The sequence below is a fragment of the Benincasa hispida genome, chromosome 1, assembly GCF_009727055.1.
Source record: "Benincasa hispida cultivar B227 chromosome 1, ASM972705v1, whole genome shotgun sequence".
Taxonomy (NCBI): domain Eukaryota; kingdom Viridiplantae; phylum Streptophyta; class Magnoliopsida; order Cucurbitales; family Cucurbitaceae; genus Benincasa; species Benincasa hispida.
In genome coordinates this window covers 3796486-3819078 of record NC_052349.1, presented here as the reverse complement: position 1 = coordinate 3819078, position 22593 = coordinate 3796486, and the positions used below count along the sequence as shown (strand labels likewise).

The 22593-nt window shown below is 30.4% G+C and overlaps 1 protein-coding gene across 1 annotated transcript; it reads right to left on the bottom strand.

The window, feature by feature from the left end:
• Nucleotides 1-17584: 17584 nt before the first annotated feature.
• Nucleotides 17585-21473, bottom strand: LOC120085638 (splicing regulatory glutamine/lysine-rich protein 1-like). Its single transcript, XM_039041740.1, has 4 exons — nt 20115-21473; nt 18710-19586; nt 18318-18433; nt 17585-18208 (listed from the first exon to the last, which is right to left on the bottom strand). The coding sequence occupies exons 1-4, from the start codon at nt 20190-20192 to the stop codon at nt 17966-17968; spliced, it is 1314 nt and encodes a 437-aa protein (XP_038897668.1). The 5' UTR covers nt 20193-21473; the 3' UTR covers nt 17585-17965.
• Between the last annotated feature and the right edge of the window lie 1120 nt (nt 21474-22593).

Genomic DNA, 22593 nt, shown 5'->3' with positions numbered 1-22593 from the left:
TTTTATGTGAATCCATGAACCAATCCAACCCATAAAATTTTTATTTATTTGAACCTAACCTAATCTAAATGAGTTGACTTTTTCGGGTCATCGGTTTTTTTTAACACCCCTAATTTTGATAAGATAATCATTTTTGTTAGGTTCAAAATTAATTCGAAACATGACTTTAATAATTTAGAATCAATTTTGATTATATGAAAATTATATTTAATAGTGTAAAATCGAATACTAAAGATATGTTTGGATTAACTTGAGAAAAAAATATTTTTCAAGAATCTCATTTTTATTTAAACACTTTTCATAAAAATTCATTTAAATACTCTTCAAAAGCTATTTTGAGGTTTGTCAAATACTTTTTTTTTTTTTAAAAAAAAAAGACTTGTTTTTAAAATTAATCATTTGAAAATGTATTTCAAACCCAACTTAAATCAATTTTGAGTGAATAAATTTGTGCTTTTGCAATGATTTTTTATATATGATTAAAGTGATTTTAACTATTTCAAAATCGATCTCAAAACATACACTAAGTTTATTACTGGTTTTTCTTAAAAAAAAAAAAAAAAAAAGAAGAAAAAAAAGAAAAAAACACACTATTAGCATTTTCTTACCAAGCGTAAAAATATTCAATAACCTTTTTATTTAATCAGGAAAATCGTTATTATTATTTAATCAATTTCTAAAAGAAAAAAATCGATTCTAAAGTAGAAGTTTAGTTAAGGTCATATTGGTGGGCCTTTTAATACCTAATACATTAAAAATTAAAAATGTTGTTAATAATCACCAAATACAAATTCGAAATATTTTTATCATTCCTCTCTCTAGAATTGACGGCCGCCTACAAATTGGTGGGCTAAGGTTGCCCCACACCACAAGCTTTGGGCAATGCTTCTCTTCTTGTGAATACATATTTGATTCTCTAACTTCCTCTTTCTGATATCCAATGTGACTGCACATGGTGTAACTACCTCAAAAATCTGCAAGGATTTCACAGTATGGCAAAGTTTAAACCATTTTTCTAGTTACTCCAAAAAAATTAGGTTTTGAAAGTATAACTTTGCTCAAAAGACTAGGAAAGTTTGCAAAAATAATAATAATATTTTAAAGATTCAAAATTGGCAAATAATCCAAATTTTGAAAGAAAATGCCAAATGATCCACTCTTCTTCCTTTCTTCTTCACGCTGCTGAGGTTTTCCCCCTTTTTTTTTTTCTTTTTCCTCTTCCTTTCTCCCTCTCTTTTATTCTTCCGCTGTGTCTCTTCTTTTCCTCTGCGCATCTTCTTCTTCTTCGATACGGCGACGTCATACAAGCAACTCCAATACAACCAACTTCGGTGAACAAGAGTAAGAGCGAGAGAGAGGAGTGATTTTGTGAGTGAGAAAAGGAAGAGTAAAATTGGCGAGAGCGAGACCGGAGTGAGCAAGACAAACAAAAGGGAAAGAAGACGACCCATTATTCCATGGATATTCGCAAATGGATCATGAACGAGAGAGAGAGAGCGAGACCAAGAACGAGATGAGAGTGACAGAGATTGAGATGCTTTTTTGCGTACGCATGAGTATATTTTGGTAATTTCACCCGAATTTGACATCAACAAAGAGTCCTTTGGTTTCCTTTAAAAAAAAATGAATCATTTGACATTTTTGACCTAATTTTTAGGTCATCCATATAAATTTTCCAAAAGACTACTCTATAAACGTGAATATTTGAATAACCACAAATAATTTATAAATATTTGACGTTGTTATCAATTTTAGATTATGAAAAAAAATACTAGAGAATTCTTCTTTCAATTCTTCTTTGAATTTTGTAGTTGAAGTGATATATTTAGTGAAGGAACAATCGTTATCTTAAAAATACAACGTGAATAGTTGATCAAATTAATTGTTTTTATTATTTTGTTATATTTTTATAATTTGGTTGTGTTTTAAAGTTGGAGTACACAAACCAATAATGGAGCAGCTGCAATAGTTTGATGGAAATTAAAAGGATTCCCACCTAGTTGGTTCAACAGCTTTTGGCGTCAAAGTCAAAATGAGAAATGACAAATTAATGTAATGTGTTTCCACTTTTTTTAAAAAATATTTTAAGCAATGTTTTTTATTTTTTATTTTAAAAAAAAACTGATATTCATGAAACTCGATAGAATAACCCAACAATCTATCGTCAATCCCCTAATACAGAAAGAGAAAATCTCGGATGAAATTGTCAGAACGGATAGATTATGAATAATTTTATTCTCTCTCTAAGAATTTTATAAAGTTTCAATATGTTTCTCCTTGAAAGAGAAAATGGTTTCAAATAAATTTTGGAGAAATTTCGAGTATGAAAAAAAAATTCGTATTTCTTTTATTTATTGTGTGTTACGTAAATATGTTTTAGAAATAGAGTAGAATCTTCTGACATTAATATGTGATCAATTAGGGACGTTTGGGATAAGGGTACCATCTCTTGCTTAGTAAAAATTATTTCAAAATCTCCAATTAACTTCAGTTAACACTATTTTAAAACTCTCATTTGCTACCGTATTTACTATTTACTACCATTTTTACTATTTTACATTCATCATTTTTTTATTATTTGCTACAGTATTTACTATTTTTCCTTTCTAGATTAAAATAGTTTACACCTCAAACACATACTATAACCCAAACAAAAATAATTACACCTAAAACGCAAACTATCATAACCCAACTATAATAACTAACTCATTGTCTCAAACGCCCCCTAATATTTATAAAGATAAATTTAATATTAAATTTTGCTTCCAATTTTATTAATAAAAAAGTGTTTGGATGGGGCGAATGATGATGTGTAATTGGCGGTCTCAATCTCAACCCATCCTTTTAGATAACTCTCTTTTGTTGTCTTTTTTCTTATGTTACAAAAGTAAAGAAAAAGCCTAACATTCAGGCAAGTGTTGTTGTGGATAAGTATAATGTCTCCTAAGAATTTGAATTTCCATGTCTAGATTTTTTAAGAGAAAAAAATCTAATTAAGATGATTTAACTCAATTGATAAATTCTAATTAACATTTTTATATGTTTTTCAACTTAAAAGAGAGTAAACATGAAAAAAGAATATAGGGACAAAACATCTTTTCATATTTTAAAAAAGTTGAAGATTCAATACCCACTCATAAATATTAATTAAACTAAAAAAAGTTTCAATTTGGTTTTGAACTTTAATAAGCACATTAATTTACACCATTTTTTTTTGTAGTTACCCACCCATAATATTTCTCTTTTCAAACACTGTCATATACCATTGATATTTACTGGGAATCCATTATTCAAAATATTGGGAGAGTGAAGAATGATAAATTGATAGGATTTCGAAGAATAGTTTCGATATGACCACAAAAAATTGATGGAATGTGGGAAGAAAAAAAAGGTTATAAGTTGATGGAGACAATTTAATTATAAAGAAAAAACAAATCAAAATAGAAGAGATTGATTTCTATGATTTAGATAAATATTTTAAAGATAAAGATATGCTAAAGAATATTTCAAAGATAACAATATTCTGAATATGCATATATAAATATAGTTTAAAAAGATATCATTTTTAGGTTACGATGGTTAGTAAATAAATGAAAAAAAAAAAAAAAAAAAAAAAAAAAAAAAAAAAAACTTTCATTCTTTTTCCCTAAAATCATGTTGGTCATTTTAGCAAATACTTCATCTATTTATGGTTTTTTTTTAATGAGTGGTTATCTCAACTAATTACCATCCGAGTTTTCGGCATAGTGGACCCGTAGTACGCTTTTGACATCGATGTTGAAGAAAAACAATAATATAAATATGAAAGCTCACGTTTCATTTAAGATACTCAACATATCACATGTACTTAGCTGGATACTAGCTCATCTTCAGTATTAATTTAAGCATTGAAATATGGTGGACAAAGTACCACACCGACACAATACAAATCCCTTTTTTTATAGGGTGAGTCAGATCTAAGACTTCCAAATCCATGTCAGACAAATAAAAAATATAAACTCATTATTGGCATCAAAATTATTGAGATGTAAATGAAAACATGTTAAAGCATGAAAATGACTATTATTTGTAAGAGAAAAAGTAAAGGACTATGATTCAGAATTGGTTTTCCTTCTTTGGAATGACAAAGAAGAAATGCCAGTTGGCCAATCCAGTTTCAAGATATTTTAGAACTCCAATAAGAAGATATTTTCTTTTCAATAATGCATTGTCTTTGAAACTTCTACACAATCTTTAAAATCTTAAATCATACCAAATATTTGAGTAGGTTATAATTATTTTTCTAGATTTTGAATTTATTTTTTCATTTTTGAACCTTAAAATTTGTTCTAAAATATTAGTGAAAAGTAAATGAAAATTAGCATAACAATTAATATATGAAAATTGAAAGATATGATATACATGAAATCGTTCATGTAAATTGACGTGAAAACTAAAAATTGATTAGGTATATAATTTTGATATAAAATTATTGTAACAATGATCTTAATCTTCTATACAGTTGCTAATATAAGCATTGGTTTAGATATCTCAGACTAAAGAAATTAAAAATTTGAATCCTCAAACCGATCACGATTTTGAATTTAACAACTTTTTGTGTAGTTGTAGGTAATATCATATCTACCTTATAATTCTAGGGAATAATTTTAAAGTACTTAAAGGATGTTTCTTGAAACTAATTCTAGAGTTCAACAATAAAAATGAAAAATTTTAAAGTGGAAGATTAATTAAAACTTATCTTGGATATTTTGTGCAGTTTTACATTTTAAAAATCCTATTATGTTTACATCTTGCTTGTTTGTTAACGGAATCTAATATTTTAAACAAATTATCCTAATAAGATCTAAGACTTTAGTAAGGGAGACACAAATTCGTATAAATATAATTTTAGATGCATCGATATAATATTCAAATCATATAATATTGCCAAAACAAGCATAAATATATGGTAGATCCAGAATTTCATGTTAAGAGATACAACTTTATTACCTTTTGAGAAGAAAAAAAATGTAAAATGATGCTAATAAGCTATGGAGCCCACACAACAAGCCTAACAAAGAATGTAGTTATAAATGAAAATGTGTAAATATAAAAAACACAGTTACCAACAATTATTTTAAAAATTACAACAATCTCAAACGGAGTCTAACTTACATTAGTCCCTTATCATTAAAAACTATCCATTTCTTCTAGTAGTCAAATTCAAATAACAAGTTTTTAGTTTTTGAAAATTAATCCTATAAATACTCATTCCACCTCTAAGTCGAGCGTTGTTCTCTATTTTGTACCAACGTTTTTAAAAACCAAGCCAAATTTTGAAAACTAAAAAAAAAACTTATTTTTGTTTATAAAATTTGGCTAAGAATTCAACGTTTATACTTAAGAAAAATGTAAACTTTAGTAAGAAAATGAGAGAAAATGGTTTTAATTTTCAAAAATAAAAAATAAAAAACGAAATAGTTACCAAACGAAACCTTAATTTTTAGTTTTTAGAAATAGGTCTACATCATATCTTTCACTTCTAAATTTCTTACCTAGTTATATGTTTGGGAAAATTAAAAGGATATTGTCCTTTTAGAAACTATTTAGGAAAATAAGGTTGTTTTCAAACTATTTGTAAATATATATATATATATATATATATATTTTAATAACTCTTCCTTTCTTGGTTGAATTTTGAACCCTCGACCTTGTCTTTTCTTTTTTTTTTTTCTTTTTAATTATTACACATTCCACCTTCTTCTTCTTTCTTCCTTTCTTTTTTTTTTTTAATTTTCCATTTTATAAAAACAATTTCTAAAAACTTTTATTATTTTATTTAAACTCTAAAAGAATAAATTAAAAAATAATATCTCATAAAAATTTAAAAAAAATGTAAATTAAATATCTCATTTATATAAAAATAATTACAAAAATCAATGTGTCCCACAAGGCAGACATCGTCGATTTCGAGCTGGTGTATCGTCGACTTCGAACTTGAGGTTGCTCGGGTTCTTCTTGATGTTGCTCAGGTACCTCTGCAGGCGCTTCATATATAAATATCATTATGCTCTCCACGACCCCAACCATGCCCATGCACGTATGAAGACGAATGACCAGCCTCTGAGTCATAATGTCTGAACTAAATGTTGGCAATCATCAATCATCGGACTAACATATATCAGTTTAACTTTGCGTCTGCATCGTAAGGGCAACTCTTCACATTATGTGCAACCTCATCAAACTCATCCTCTTCCAGCAGGTCCCTTACGTCTAGGGCTGGTGGAGGAAAATAGGTTATAGTACATATAATGAATTTCCTCCATATAGCTTTGGTTGTCACTACATATAGCATGAACCTGGTTCGGATCATTCGCAACCTCACAGAGTCAACTGTTGTTCGATCTCTGTGAATTATAAAAACAATTAGACAATATTTAAATAAATTTAAATTAAAAAAATTAGATAATATTCATTCATTTACCAGATGACCACAGCTACTCCCGGAAGAGTGACGTAGTACCTTGTGATATTATTATACCAATTAATATATTCTGGAGTGACATTTATGTCAAACTGTTCAAGGAAAACCTCCACTGCAATAAACCTTGCACGATAGTGCCATCGCACTACCAAATATGCAAACTTTTTCGAACCAATCTCCAGTCCTTAGGTCAATATCATGCAGTACGGGTTTAGTATTACAAGGCGATGGATATCCTGCTTGAAAACCGAATTGTCTCATCACCCTGTCGGGAAGATGCCATCACAATGTGAAAACATATGAGAGGACTCATCGTCCGCCATATGTTTTGACCATTCGTACAAAAATTAGCAAAGTATGCATAATAATTTTGTACGGCTCTAAATAACCTGAAACACAAAATATTATATTAGAGAATATTAAGACAAATACAATAAAAATGTGTATAAATTAATCAATTAGGTTCAGTGTAATGTACCTGTTCAGGTTTAAGCAGATCAAACATGTATCTATACTAGCTAACTACATGTGTGGTTGTCCTAGTCACACAAAATTTGTCTCTCCACCTAAATTTTAAATTGATAATTTAGAATTTAAATTAACTAGATCAATGATATAAAAAAAATTGAATTAAAACAACATACTGAATTGTAGGCTCGTCCATCTAACTGAGTGTCATTAACATGTTGTAGCTGTGGAGCCATTGTTGAAATTCGCTCACAAGCCCATAGTTGCAAAAAGTATGAGAGGCCCAGCTATTCTCTCGAACCTTAGGTCTTGTTGCTTTGCATAGTTGTCTATACAACCATGTCAGCATGCTCCACCCACGAATACCGCTCCGCATCATGGAGTTGCTAACAGTGGCAGGAACATCAAGTGAACAAAATGACTTGATTTATTTTTCAGATTCACCCCATCATTTGTAGTATATATGCTCGTGCATATCTTATGACGGTTTCCTCGTCTACATCATCTGTGAGCTCACGAAATTGTTGTTTCCAACCATATTAAACTTAACCTCAATCCTTTAATCTTGTCGGCAGGTGGGGTCGCACCAAGGTACAGTTGACAAACTTCTAACCAGTCATCGTACATCACTCCGGTGACCGGCTCACCGTCAACAGGTAACCCCAACAACACTTCTATGTCTTGTAGAGTGATAGTGCACTCTCCAACAGACATATGAAATATATGCGTCTCGGGCCTCCATCTCTCGACCAAGACTGTGATCAGATGCCAGTTCAACTGAATAAATCATAATCTGGCAACCCCACAAAATTCAGATGTGCGTAGTAGCGGTAGTATTCGAGGGTGGAGAGGGATAATGCGCTGGAGAACTGCCTCTCGACGCCTGCAAGATATTTCTCCAGTAATATATTCCCGCCATACAACAAACGATCGATGAATAGACTGGTCGTACAAAACATCAGGATCAACAGGTCCTGGGTTTAAAGTCATGATCTGAAAGAAAAAAATATTTATTTCTCAATTAAAAAAATATTTATTTCTCAATTAGAAGAATAATGTACAAATTAATTAAAAGAATAATGTATAACTTAATTAAAAGAATAATGTACAACTTTATAATAAAAAAAAATTGAATATACAATAAAACTATCTACACTTAATTAAATAAACATGATAAAAGAAGTATTTATTTCTCAATTAAAAGAATAATGTAAAACTTTATTGATTACAATAAAAAGTTGAATATACAATAAATTATTATAAAAAAATTAAATATACAATAAATTATAATAAAAAAATTGAATATACAATAAATTATAATAATAAAAAATTGAATATAAAATAAATTATAATAATAAAAAATTGAATATACAATAAATTATAATAAAAAAATTGAATATACAATGAAATGAATATATAATAAAAAAAAATATTTATTTTTCAATCCCTAACTATCTGGAGCCCGTCTTAGTAACAAAGGACACTTCCTTCGATTATATCCTAATTGATTACAAAATCCACATCGTTGTCGAGTGGCTGATTCTGTCCAATCCATCTCGTTGTGATAACGTGAACTTTTCGATCTACTAGGTTTTCTCAACAACGATGGATCAGGATGTAAGACAGGCATATTAGGGTGCATGATCTAGTAATCTTCATGCGGTACAGGTTGAAATTGATGAGAGTAACATTCAGCATACGTTGACAATTTATAGTAGTCCTCAATAAAATCTTTGTAGTTCATGTTAAAATGTGAGCAAACGACCATAAAATGCGAGCATGGAATGTCGAATGCTTGCCACTTGTTACATGAACAGTACTGTTCGGACCTGTTTAGCCTCAATATTTGAACGTTTTCTCCTTTGGCATTGAGACTATGACGTCCGGTCTTCACATGAAACACACTTTCATAACGATCGTATGATTGTACTTCATGTTTACTGGATCGTGCAGCCCATTTATTTATTTCTCGTGTGTACTTGGATTTTTACTCCACTTAGTATTATAAAATATGTTTGAAATAAATTATTAATAAAATATATATATATAAAATAATATTATCGAGTATATTTTTACTCCATTTGACCGTGTGTTGTAGCATTTCCTTATCTTGACAAATCATCCTTTTATACAATTGAGTATTATCAACATCCACAGGGGCTACAATTGGGTCATGTTCCCGAATGCTATCTAGTACATTCATATCCAAATCATTGAATGTATCTGAAAGCATCTCATGTTCACGACCATCGAAATTCAACTCTTCAAATTCGTCATCCGTTTTTGTTCTGAAATCTCTGTACAGGTTGTTAGCTGTCATATCTTCATTATCACATGGCGATGCAACTGACTCCGGATCGGGATCGATACATTGAGTTGGATCTTCAAACTGGTTAAATGATGTATCAGGATCCACCCCTATCCTATTTACATTTACATACAAATGCACTAGATTTGACAGTGGCATTGTCATTGAGAACATCAAGTTCATAGCTTGTGCATACGAAATAGGGAATGACATAAACCTTATTGATCCTGATGGTTCTAGATTAGGATGTCTATATATTATTTCTATCTGATTTGCTCCCATATCTACACTGAGTAACATCCCAACCATTTCAATGAATTCTTCAAATACAATTCCACTGCTCACATTTATGGTAAAACTCACACTAAATGGTTAGTCATACTCAACTCCATCAATACCATCAATCATATTACCATTTGACTTTTTATAACTATTTTTAAAAATAACAACAAATTAAACTTTTCAAATTAAAATGAGGTAAACTTTTTTAAACTATTTTTTCAAATTTAATAAAAAAATAAAAATTAAATTAAATTTTTTCAAACTATTTCAAACTATATTTTCAAAGTTAATACGAAAATATCAACTTATCACAATAAACATAACAACAATAATTTTCATATGAAAATAAATTAATATTTTCAAACTATATTAAAACTTTTGAACTATACTAAAACTTATTTAAACTATCGACAATAATTTTGTAAATTAAATTATATAATATCAACTTCTTGGAATATAACAATAAACTAAACATTTTAACACTATAAACATCAAAGTTAATACTAAATAAATCAAATATCATAAGAATAAACTAAACTTTCAAATATCATAAGTTCAACTCACAGATTCGACAGTAGTTTTCTTTTTCACGTTCACCATTTTTTCCTGTTATTGTGTATCTGACAACAACTACAAAAAATTTTAAAAAAAATAATAGAATCTATATAAAAAAAAAAATAATAAGAACAAAAATAAAATGTATAATTATTCTTAAAAAATAAAAATTTAGTAGAGTAACGAACCAGTATAGTTGTTGTGAGAATAATTTGTATTAAACGAAATACAGAAGAGAAATGGAAATGGAAAATGGGAGGAGAGGAGATGATTTCGAAGGCAGTAAGGGCAGTTGAGCTATGAAGGGGCAGTGAAGCAAATCAAGGGGAGAGGAGTTAGCAAAATCAAGAGAATGAGCTATCAAAGGAGTGAGTAAGCAAAAATGAAGAGGGAGAAAAAAATTAATCGAAGGAGTGAGTGAGCAAAAATGAAGAGGATGGGGGGTTTAAAAGGATGTAGTCGAGTGTTGAACACTCGACCCACGGGTTTAGGGTAGTTGAAAAAGGCACTAAGGCTATGGCAAGGGGCATGCAAGGAATCACAGAGCAAGGGATCGAATACAGTGGTGGGCAGAGGGAGCATGCATGCAGTCGGTCAATGCATGCAGGGAATCGCGTAGGGGAATCGGAGCAGGGGCAGCATGGTGATAGGACCTCACACTGCATGTCCTGAGTGAATTTAACCTCATGAGCGAGATCCTCCTCATGAACGAGATCCTCATGAGCAAGATCAAGCATTTCTTTAACAAACTATCTTCCTAGCGATGCTCACCTTACCAGTGAGATTCACTCCACATTTCTAGCGAGATTCCCTTCTAGAGCAACATACTCATCACAAAATTAGCAAGATTTCCTTCTAGAGCGAGATCCTCATCACAAAATTAGTGAGATTTCACTTGTCGAGAGTTGAAGTTTCAACTTATGTATGTCGAAACTTCAACTTTCGACAATCCTTTATATATATTGTTTCCAAGTTTTTCTTTGTTTGTCGAGTTCTCAACGTTCAATTAATGTTCGATTTATGTATGTCGAAACTTCAACATTCGACAACCCTAATATACATATTGTTTCCAAGTTTTCCTTTATTTGTCGGGTTCTCAACGTTCGACATCTACATTAATCGAATCCTCAACCCTCGACTTCTAGCCTCGATCTCCCTAAACAACAATATTTCTCTAATAAGTTCAAAACAACCTTATTTCCCTAATAAATTTTGAAAACGACTATATTAATATAAATGGTCCTATATATTTTCTATCAATGTTTTTAAAAAAATCAAGATAAGCTTTGAAAACTTTTATATATATAGATATATATATATATATATCGTTTTTAAAAAATTTGTATTTAGATTTTGAAATTTGACTGAAAATTCAACAAACTTAAAAAATGAAAATTATGATAAAAGAATTTAGAGAAGTAGACTTAATTTTGAAAAGAAAACCAAATATTTACCAATCCAGACCTTAATTTTCTTAATTCCAATGCTGCATCTGTTTTCAAACTTATGTCATTTAAAAACTTCTATCATTAACAATTCTTGTGCCATTTTTTTCTTCAGTTTCAAAAAAAAAAAATATATATCTTGTTTACTTTTGAAAAAAACAATTGTTTAGTTTTCCTAGCCCCCCCTTTTTTTTTTTCATCCTATCTAAGTTTTTTCCCATCTCTAAATGTTATAATTATGAGTAGGGGTGTTCAAATAACAACCCGAACAATCCGGACTACCCAACCCAAAATGTAAGGATTGGGTTGGGTTAGTTTTGTTCGGTTAGGTGGGATTGAATTTTTCTATTTTTATTGGGTTGGGTTGGATTGGATTGTGGGTTGGCCCAATCCAACCTGAATTATATATATATATATATATTCCTCTTTGTTCAAAGTTTGATTTCGTTGTATTTATTAATTTATTAATTTTTAATATTTTTTTTTAAAATTGTTATGATATTTGTCTTTGTTTAAAGTTTATAATAAATATCATAGATATTTGGTATTTGAAATCTTAATTTTATGAGATATTAATTACTAATCATGTGTTCTATATAAATTTACATATTTTTCATTAAAAAAAAAAATATAACCCGACAACCAAACCCAACCCAACCTGAATTTTAAGGGTTGGGTTGGGTTAGGTTGAAAACTTTATTTGGGTCATTTGAGTAGCCGATCAAACTAACCTGAAATTTCGGATTGGTCCAAAAAATACCCTCAACCAACCCAACCCAACCCAACCCATGTACACTCCTAATTATGAGATATGAAAATAATAAGTTCTATGAGATTATTAAGTATAAGCATATCCATATTCTAATAGATCACATAAATGAATATATGTCAATAGTCAAGAAGTAGCATATTCAAATTCTCATCTAAATATTTGTTATGCTAAACAATAAAGCCGTTGTGACTAATATCAAGCCAAGTAAGTTGTGAACTAAGTTAATATATATTTAACTTTCCAACTTTATGTATGTGTGAGTCTGTCTAGGAGTTTGGTCCACCGACTTTATAACTCGGTGTTAAATAAGTCTAACTTCATTAAATCTATTGTGGAAATTTGCATGTTGGTCAAAGCACTTCATCTTCTCATCTTCTCTCTTTTATACATCTATCAAGGATCTTCATTTTACAGTATTGTACCTCAAACATAGATTTTCTAATTCAAACATATTAACTTCAGACTTTAGAACTTAACACAACTCTCCAAACATTCCATAAGAAATAAGTAAATATGACTAAATTCTACATTTCTATACAAGGTGACTCACATCTAAAACTTCTATATTAACTTTAGACAGATATGTAATATAAACTCATTATTGAGAGCAACTTATTGAAATGTGAATGGAAAACATGTTAGTACTTAATATGATAGTATTTGTAAAGATTTTGACTAAAATATAGAAAATATTGACTGTATGAGAGAAAAAGTAAAAGTCAAAATATCATTTTGATCTCGTACTTTGAAGTTTGCTCAATTTTAGTCTCTATAATTTCATTGTTCAATTTTAGTATTGTACTTTCAATAAGTCCTAAGTTTAGTTCCTCAAAATTAATTTTTACCAAGATTGTTTAAATAATAATAATAGTTTTCCTGAAAAAAAAATATATATGAATATATTTTTAAAATTTATAATAAAAAATATTATAGATAATAAAAAAAAGCTAAAAGATTAACAATAAACTATCGTTGGATATTAAATTTAAGAATTATCAAAAGTAAAGAAATTAAAATTAGATAATTAAACTTATAATAAAGAAAACCGAACCAATCCTGAAATATATGGATAAAATGATATTTTAACTAAAACTTATTTAATTTCACCAACAATGTGGTCATGTTTTAAATTATTTTTTTAAAAAAAGGTTCCTTTTTCTGACTATTATCAATGATGAACAGAGAGATGCCAGTTGGCCAATCTAGTAACAAGATATTTTAAAACGCATCCAATAAAGAATATATTTTCTTTTCAATAATGCATGGCTTTCTAAATTATACTATTACCCTAATTAGCATCATTTTCGATCTCATGTTTTTTGTATTAAAAAAACTTCTACTTTTCTTTTCTTAACTAATAAGGTCAGCTTTGATTTAAAGTTTAAACACGGTATTTAATTTATTTCAAATTTTATATATGTAATAAATAAATTGTCTTTTATTGTCATAAACTTTAGAAAGTAGTAAAATCAATTATTAAAATAACTTTAGAACATAATTAATCTTATATGTTTATATTTTCCTTTCGCTTGCTTTATGTTTCTAACTTTCTTCTCTATAAAATTCGCTTCTTTTTTTTTTTTATTATTTGAATTTTCTTTGTTTACTCTCTTATCATTTTTCTTTAATTTTGTTCGTCTTAAAATTTTTCTTTCATTTTTTATATAGACGTCTTCATTAGTTTTTTTAGATTTCAAATTTCTATATAACTTTTACAATTCTTATAAATTGAATAATGTATATATTAAAATAAATCATACATCAAATGAATGTACTAATTCGATGTATACGTAACTAACTCAATTAGAATAAGCACGTCTCATCAACATCAATTGTACTTGTTGAACTTGAAAGACTTATATTTGAACGGTCATATCTTATCAACAAAGGACATATAGCTTAAAAGACACTTAGGAGTTGTTTAGGGTGTTGAGTTGAGATATGATGTCAGGTGTTCTAGAGTTTATATGTTTGTGTCTGGGGTGCGGAGTTATTTGGTCTGAATACATATATATATGTTGTGTTTGGAGTGCAAAGTTGAATTCATATGTCTAAGGTATCTGATGCAGTTTTTTGAACTCTAAATAATCTAATTTTATGATAACTATTTTTGTTTTGAAACGATTTTATTCAATAATTCTAACCGTATTTGTGTTGAATAAAATATGGATTGCAATTTTTCCTTTTAATTTTTAAAACTTTTCTTTTTTTCTTTTTTTCTTTCTTTCTTTTTTCTGGGTAATGAACAACGATCAACTCACTATATTTCTTGCAAGAATATAGTTAAATAAAATGGAAAACCAAAAAGAAATCAAAACTTTTCATTCCTAATTTTCCTCCATGAATTTTACCATCATCTTCTTTTTCTTTTTCTTCTCGTTGTTGCTCTATATTTTTACTCTGCCATGAATTTTTTAATCGAATCTCCTCCATCATCTTAACAACCAATAAAATGTCACCACATTTCTTCAACATTTCCGCATTCAATTCAAATGTCCATTTTTTACTATTTCATACCAGAAAAGTTCCAAGAAAAAAAAATCTATTTTATGTTTTTTTTGTTGTGTTACATACTATTCAACTATATATATACTTTTCCAAATATTATTAACACTCATTTGATATGTGAAATCAATCAAATAAAAATATCTTTTACAAAATTCTACATATAAATATTGCATTTAATGTAGACAAAATACTATTATTTATATAATGAACAATCCTACATCATACTTTAACAACTTAACTCCACCAACATTTAAAGTTAGTGGGCAAAACATTGAGTTATCATATTATACCAACTTAACTCAACTCATGTCGGAGCCAAACACCTCCTTACATTCAGATAGTCCTATTTCATCCGTCAAGGAAAAATTAGACATGGAATAATAGTATAAGATCAAAAAAGGAAAGAAAAGATTTTCCTCTGAAGACCCTTATATAGTATAAAAATGTTAGATTAAACAACATTTATAGAGTAGGTTATGGTTATGTTTCTAGACTGTGATCGGTTTAAAAAAGAACTTTGAAATTAGTTCCAAAATATCATGGAAGAGGGGTTTTTTTTTTTTTTTTCTCTTGTAAAAATAAAATAAAAATGGACATAATGACTAATACGTAAAACAGGGGTTGTGGTTTCGATATTCTTTGGGTCAGCGTTTGATAAATCATGAGTTGAGGTGTTGGCGGCTAAAGTGCTGGCTCTACTAAAGGGTCTCTAAATGGCGGATGGGTTGAGTTGTTCCAATTTTTTTGGTTCGATCTTATTTCCAAATTTTAGTTAATGTAATTCAGGTCAACAAGTTAGTTGAGTCTTCAGGTTCTTTTAGAGAAAATTAGATGGTGATAACCTAAGACCCATGTAGGTGGGTTTCATTATATTCATCCGTACGAGTATTAAAAAATCTCGATGATCCGAAAAAACCAATCAACCCAATTCAATTCGTGCGATTTGAGTTAGATTATAACTCTTTTGGATTGGGTTGGGTACAAATAAATGAAAATTTTATGGGTTGGGTTGATTCATGGGTTCATCTAATATAACCTGAATCAACCCGAATTTATTATTAATTTTATTTTATTTATTTTTTTTTTTACTTATAACACAATTATTTATACATATATTGATTTTAATTTTATTTAATTTCAATACTTTTTTAATAATTTATTCTTCAACAATTCTTAAAAATAGTTTCTTTGCACTTTCAAAAAAATCACTATATAAACTTAATTTGAGTTGTTAATCTGAATTCATTATATAAAAATAATTAAATTAGATTTTTGTTTTGCTTTTTTTTTATAACGAAATTTTAAATAAATGAGGACCCGATTAATCCGAACCAACCCAACCCAAATATTTCATGGTTGGGTTGGATTAGGTTCATTTTTTAATAAAAGTGATGTGGATTGAAGAAATTTACAATACAAACAATTGGATTGGATCTAATGTTGCAAAAATGCAGGGCATGTCTAATGTTGGGGGTGGTATGGGTAGAAGTCCCACCCATTTGGCCAAGGTCGGTTTTGGGTTCGGATGCGTTGTTTTGTGACCCTATGAGTGTTCTTTCTCCATAATGCAATGGTTCTCACGTCTCAAAAAAAAAAAAATGAAAGACATATGTAAAATCATTTATAATATCGTTCATTTAAATTGGCGTGGAAATTAAAAATTGCTTATTTACGATTTTAACGATAAATTTTGATACGAAATAAAAGGTAACGGCGATCTTAATCGTCCAGATATAAATATTGGTTTAGGCATATAACTCGTCCCAAGAGATTAGAAGTTTGAATCCCTAAATCTAACACGTTATACCTTGACATGTTGAATTTCAAAATCTTCTATGTAATTGTAAATGATGATACACCTACCCTCTAATTTATACACATCACCCTACCATGTTAGGTTTCATCCTTTAATTAAGGGTACTATATTATAAATATTGTAATATGTGTAACATAGATGTCCATGATTAATGACCTAAAAGAGCACGTGTTATTCTTCCATCATCCCATGTGTCATTCTACATATTGTCCATGTGTCTTATGAATACATATCATTAATATCCAAATTATTTCACCTTCTACTTTACCAATTTGTTTATAAGTAGTGGTATATGGTGAGTCTTAGGAAAAAAATGTGGTGAGATACCTAGAGAGAGTTTTTTTAATTTCCATAGAATTTTCACAAATCCCTATTTTCATTTTAATATTATAATTTTTTGGTATTCATATTGTCGTGATGCGTTGTTTTGCTCCTCAATGTTATGATAAAATAGTGTTTTTTCATGAAATTTTTTAAAGTTTAAGGATGTATTTTAAAAAAAAAAAAAATGAGAATTTTCAAAGTTAAAGTATATAATTTTTAATTTTAAAAATTATGTTTTCTTTATATATAAGAAAGAGATATTTTATACCCCATTGGTAACTATTTTGTTTTTCAAAATTAAGTCTATAGACACTATTTTCACCTTCAAATTTCTTCTTTTATTATCTAGTTTTCACCAATTGTCTAAAAAACCAAGCCAAATTTTGAGAATTAAAAAACTTGTTCTTGTTTTTTTTTAATTTGGTTAAGAATTCAATCATTGTACTTAAGAAATATGCAAATCATTGTAAGAAATGTGAATAAAATAGACTTAATTTTCAAAAACAAAAACCAAAAACCAAATAATTATCAAATAGGGCTTGCTCGTTTGTTTGTTCAAATACGGATTCTAATATTTTAGACAAATTTCATATGATTCTTATTCTTTATTTGTGTATATAGGAGGCATTAATAAATAAGTAAATATGACTAAATTCTGTACTTCTATATATCTTATAAATCTATCGAGAGTTTTGTTCTACAAATCTACCTTCCCTTTAAAAATGAAAGGGAAAATTACACAATAAGCTTATGCATCTTGCCTACCGAGCAACCTCATAAGCTTGCAGTTTACTTGGCTACATAAATGAATTAGGGATGTTCAGTGTTAACTGGTGAAAAGATCATCCAAATCTCCGCCAGCCAAACCAGTAGCGAGTTTATGTGTCGATATCAATCACGGAGCAAATATCAATTATGTTAGACCTCTACAACTGAGTGAAAATGAAGGAATGATGCAGAAGAATTGTAAGACCATACCAGGATTTGTCAACTTCCGACACAGCTAAGATGACGTTCATTGCTTTCAATATGGAACAACATATGGTAGAGCACAGATATCGATCGAGTCAATCTGCATTGCCTCGGCCCATACATATGGCGTCGTCATCTCCATCTCGAATTCGTGTGCCTTCAGCATCTTCAATTTAGAAGCATTGCTGCTATACAGCCATTCCTGGTCACAAAAATCTGACCATTCCTCCATTTTGGGAACTAAATACACCTGGCTTAAATACTCTAAATCTGGATGTGGTGGCTCTGACTGTACCTGTGACAATTTGGATCAACTTGTTAGAATGAAAGAGCAAGGATAATTTCAGTAAAGTTGTTCAATTCGTGTTCTTTACCAATTTAAGACCATAGATATTGGCTGTTACCTGCCAATTTGAAGCAGCTGGTAGAGAAGATTGGCAAGATTGTAACATCTTGTGGTTTACTCTAGGCAGATCAGAGGAAGTGAACTTTGCAAAGTTACTGGACATATGGTCCTTGGCTGTTGAAAATGTATGCAAAAAATTTAGCAGTGATGTACTAATACAGTGCCAGCCTTGACAAAAACTACAACTTTTCATGCCAATAACCATTCCTAGTAATGTACAATAACAACACTTCAATAATGTTTTTATGAGAAATTATGATCTCAAATCTCATGCAATTGAAATAAGAGCAACTGCCCTTCCTATCCGGCACAGGTTCAAGAGGAAAGGTCCAATGGATCTAATTTTAACACAACAAAAAGGCAAATTCTCAGAATCAATATTCAACTCACCAAAGATTCCATTGGTCTCAAAGTCTTTCCTCTTCATGAGGCTTCCCACACTAGCAACAGATCTGTGGCTGTCCCTGAGATGTTGTGATGTTATTATTGAATCAGGACTGGTTACATCGCCTTCGTATCTTTCTTTTGATTTTTCCATGTTTCCAATCTTCTCCTTTTTCTTCTTTTTATCTCTTTCTTTATGCTTACCTTTCCCTTCCTTGTCTTTGTCCTTCTGTTTCTCCTTGCTTTTCTCATCCCTCCCATTTCCTTTCCACATCTTCTCTTCAGTTCTAGCACCAGCATTCTTCTCCACTGAATCCACCCCATCTTTAGCCATAGGTTGAATAGTCCCCCTCCTACTAAACTTTGACCCTTCCCACAGTCCTCGATCGCCATATTTTTCTTCATGATTTTCCTTATGATCATTCTTCATCTTCCCTTCATCGAAATTATGAGTGACCTTAGCCATTGTTCTATCCATCCAATCATCCGTCTCTGGAAGACAAGCAGACAACTTCTCCCCCAAAAGGTTCCTAAGTCCACTATCACCATCCTTAATCCTCTTAGGCAACTCGGGATCAATTTCGGAAGCACTAAATCTCTCAGGCAGATGGCCACCATAACTAGACTTTTCTTCACTATAACCAGCTGAATGTCCAGGATATCTCTTCTCGGTTAGCCTGCAGTTATCCTTGTTTTTGAGATCTTTCTGAATGAGGAACTGTCTATTGTGACATTGGATTTTATCTGATAGTTTTGACTCATCCAAGGTTCTAGCTTTATCTTTAACTCTGTCTTTCTCCCTGTCCCTTTTATCTCTTTTCCTGCTCTTTCTCTTTTCTTTGTGATCCCTCTTCTCCTTTTTCCTCTTCTTTTTATGGTCATCCTTTTAGTCAAGAGAATAAATCAATGAGCATAAGATAAAACTACATAGAAAAATGAAAACCTTTAGTGTCTTATTTTCATGAATTGGTGATAAATGGTGACAGACAAAAGTAGGAAATGAAAACTTTTTAATAATATCCCACAGACTAGCAAGAAGGTGATTTTGAAAACTTGAATAGAAAAGGCGCAACATCGATTCTATGCACATATCCCATACCAAATACAATAAAATTAAAAATAATAATAATAGCAAACCAATGCAAACCCAGCAACCATCCAATTACCACAGCAAAATATGCAAGAACAGTCACTTTCAGTCTTATGATGCATGATTACCACATGCCAGAAAAGAGCAGGTCATATAGCTCTTGTGAGATTCAATTCAAACAATTTATTACATAAATCAGAACAAATGCTTCAAGTCAATTAGCAAGCATGTAGAACCAAATTCTTCTCTTTCTTTACTATGCCTATGATGAAACTACACAATTCATATAGTTTGCATGATCTGAAGTAAAGTTTGCTCAACCTTTTTCAATAGGTCTAGATCCTCTATCCTAGCTTTGTTTTCATATCCAGGAGGTGGAAATGGAAAGCAACGTGACATTGTACCGTCCAAGAACAAAATCCGCCTTTGAATTCTCGAATTACTTCACTTTTTCTTGTTGGGAATGAAGCAAGTTTGTTCCCTCCTCTGCCCCATGCAGTAATTGTTTTCAACATCTATAATTCTTCTAGAGTTTTAATAGTTTCTGAGCTCCTACCAGAAATTCTCCCATTCAGCAAAAGATATTTTCTCAACTTCCTTTTAGAAACTTATACAATAGCCTTTGCACAGAAGGAATTTGAACAAACAATGCCAAACTAACTACAACACTCAGTCAAACTAATGAAACTTAAGCTTCTTGGCATGAAAATTTGCAAAAAAAGGAAAAATTATGTCAACCCAAATGGTTTCTTCAGTATGAAATGACGACCACTATAACCCAGTCTTCTATGAAGTGCTCTAAGCCAGTCAAGAACCATAAAATCCTCCTTGAATCCAGGGTCCATTGAAAAAATCATCCCCTTCTGAAGATCAAACACAAATAACACAAGAAACTTTATGTTCCACGGATCTATTTTCTCAAATTATGAATCACTGCCAACTCGTTTGAGTATCCATTGTCATCAGTGTCCACCGTCGTTTCCAAGTCAAGAATTGAAGTGGAACTTTAAAGCTCAGCAATGCCAAATCCTCGAAGCCACTTCCTAGTAAACCTGGATCTCACTGAGTCAATCCCCACACTGAAGCAAACACTCAAACGATTCAAAATCCCAAAGAAGTAAAAAAGGGGGAAAAATAGAATGAAATGCTTCTTCAATGAGTGTAGCTGCAATTAGATAGAATCGGGTCGATAAACCCAATAGCAATGGAGTTTTTGATCGAATTCCCGCAAAACTACACAGAGAACTGAAAAGGGCAGATGGAGAATGCGACGATGATCATGGATTGAAATCCCTTGTCCCAACAAAATGAGCATTGCAAGACAAAATAGAACATTCAACAACTTCACTCCCGATTTATGAACAAGGTAGAAGAAAAATTGCGCGATATTAACGTCGACAATCACTTCAATCTTCGCTCAAGTCCAAAACTCTTTAAGAGGGTTGTAAAAGTTTCCTCTGTTTTAGCGATGGAGACTAACTGGGAGATGTTTAGCTCAAGAATTGCAGTCGTGAAAGCGAGAAATGGAGGAGATGTGATCATGGAAACAGTAACAGAGAGTGAAGAAGAAGATGAAGAATAAATTGCGCTGGGAGGGACGAATCGCGAGAGAAAATTGTGATGAGTGAAAAATTCTGACCGAAGAAAAACGAAGAAATGGGAGTCTATTGCCTGATGACGCCCCCATTGGTGCTCTTTTAAGCTCTTAACTCTCCATCTCTGCCCTCCACTTGTCAAAATCCTAACCCTACAAATTACATATCATATATATATTTCTTTTTGACATCGGATATACTATTTTATATGTACTCTTTAAAAGTTAAAGCGTAAGTTAGTGATCGAGTTTATATATAGATGATATTTAGCATCAACGGTTGACAAGTATGATCAATAAAGCATGTGATTTCATCCCCTCTTAATTTTCGTCTCTTCATTTATTAGTAATAGTCTGGTAGAGTGCTTTAACGTTGTAGTATGTAGAATTTATATTATTTGTTATGGTATGTAAAGTATTTCATTCATCATTTATTACAATTAAAACATTTAATCAAATCATAGTATTGATGTTTTTTCTTATAACTTTCACTATTTTGATTGTTCGATGTGTGTTAGGGTTGAATGAAGTTCTAGTTAAGCTAAGTTCACTTCAAGTTGGATTAAAGGTAATATTTTGATAATTGATTTTTATACATGATAATTTTATAATTATTGAATCGAGAAATTCAATTGTTTTTGTATATAAAATTTCCTTTCGAGAATAAAAAAAAAAAAAAAAAAAAAAAGTTTTTTTTTCCACACCAAAAGGCAGAGGTGTGTAAAGGATTTAAAAGTAAACTAAGATTCTAATCAATGAGTTATTTATAGATTAAATATCTTGATGGTGGTGGAAATTTAAAAGAAATAAATGGGGGATAAAACAAAAAATAACAATAAATTAATATGAATCTAACCGTTGTACTCCAAACTTTTTTTTTTAATCAAAATGGACAGTTCAACTAGCATATATATTTGTAACGACCCGAGTTCAGGAGAGATACATGAATGAACCGATATCACATCTGAATGAGAGAGATTTTGAGAACATGAAAGTATTGTTAAAAAAGACTTAAAAGAATTAAAAGTTACTATCTAGATCAATAAGACCCACCTTCCTTTTCGGTGGCTTAATCATAAGAACTCCAACGTTAGCTTGGAGCAATCCTATGTTGGGCCATCAGAGGTTGAATCTGAATTCTGAATCTTGGACTTGGGGTGCTACATATTAAATTATACTTAAACATGTGTGTGTGTTTTTTTTTTT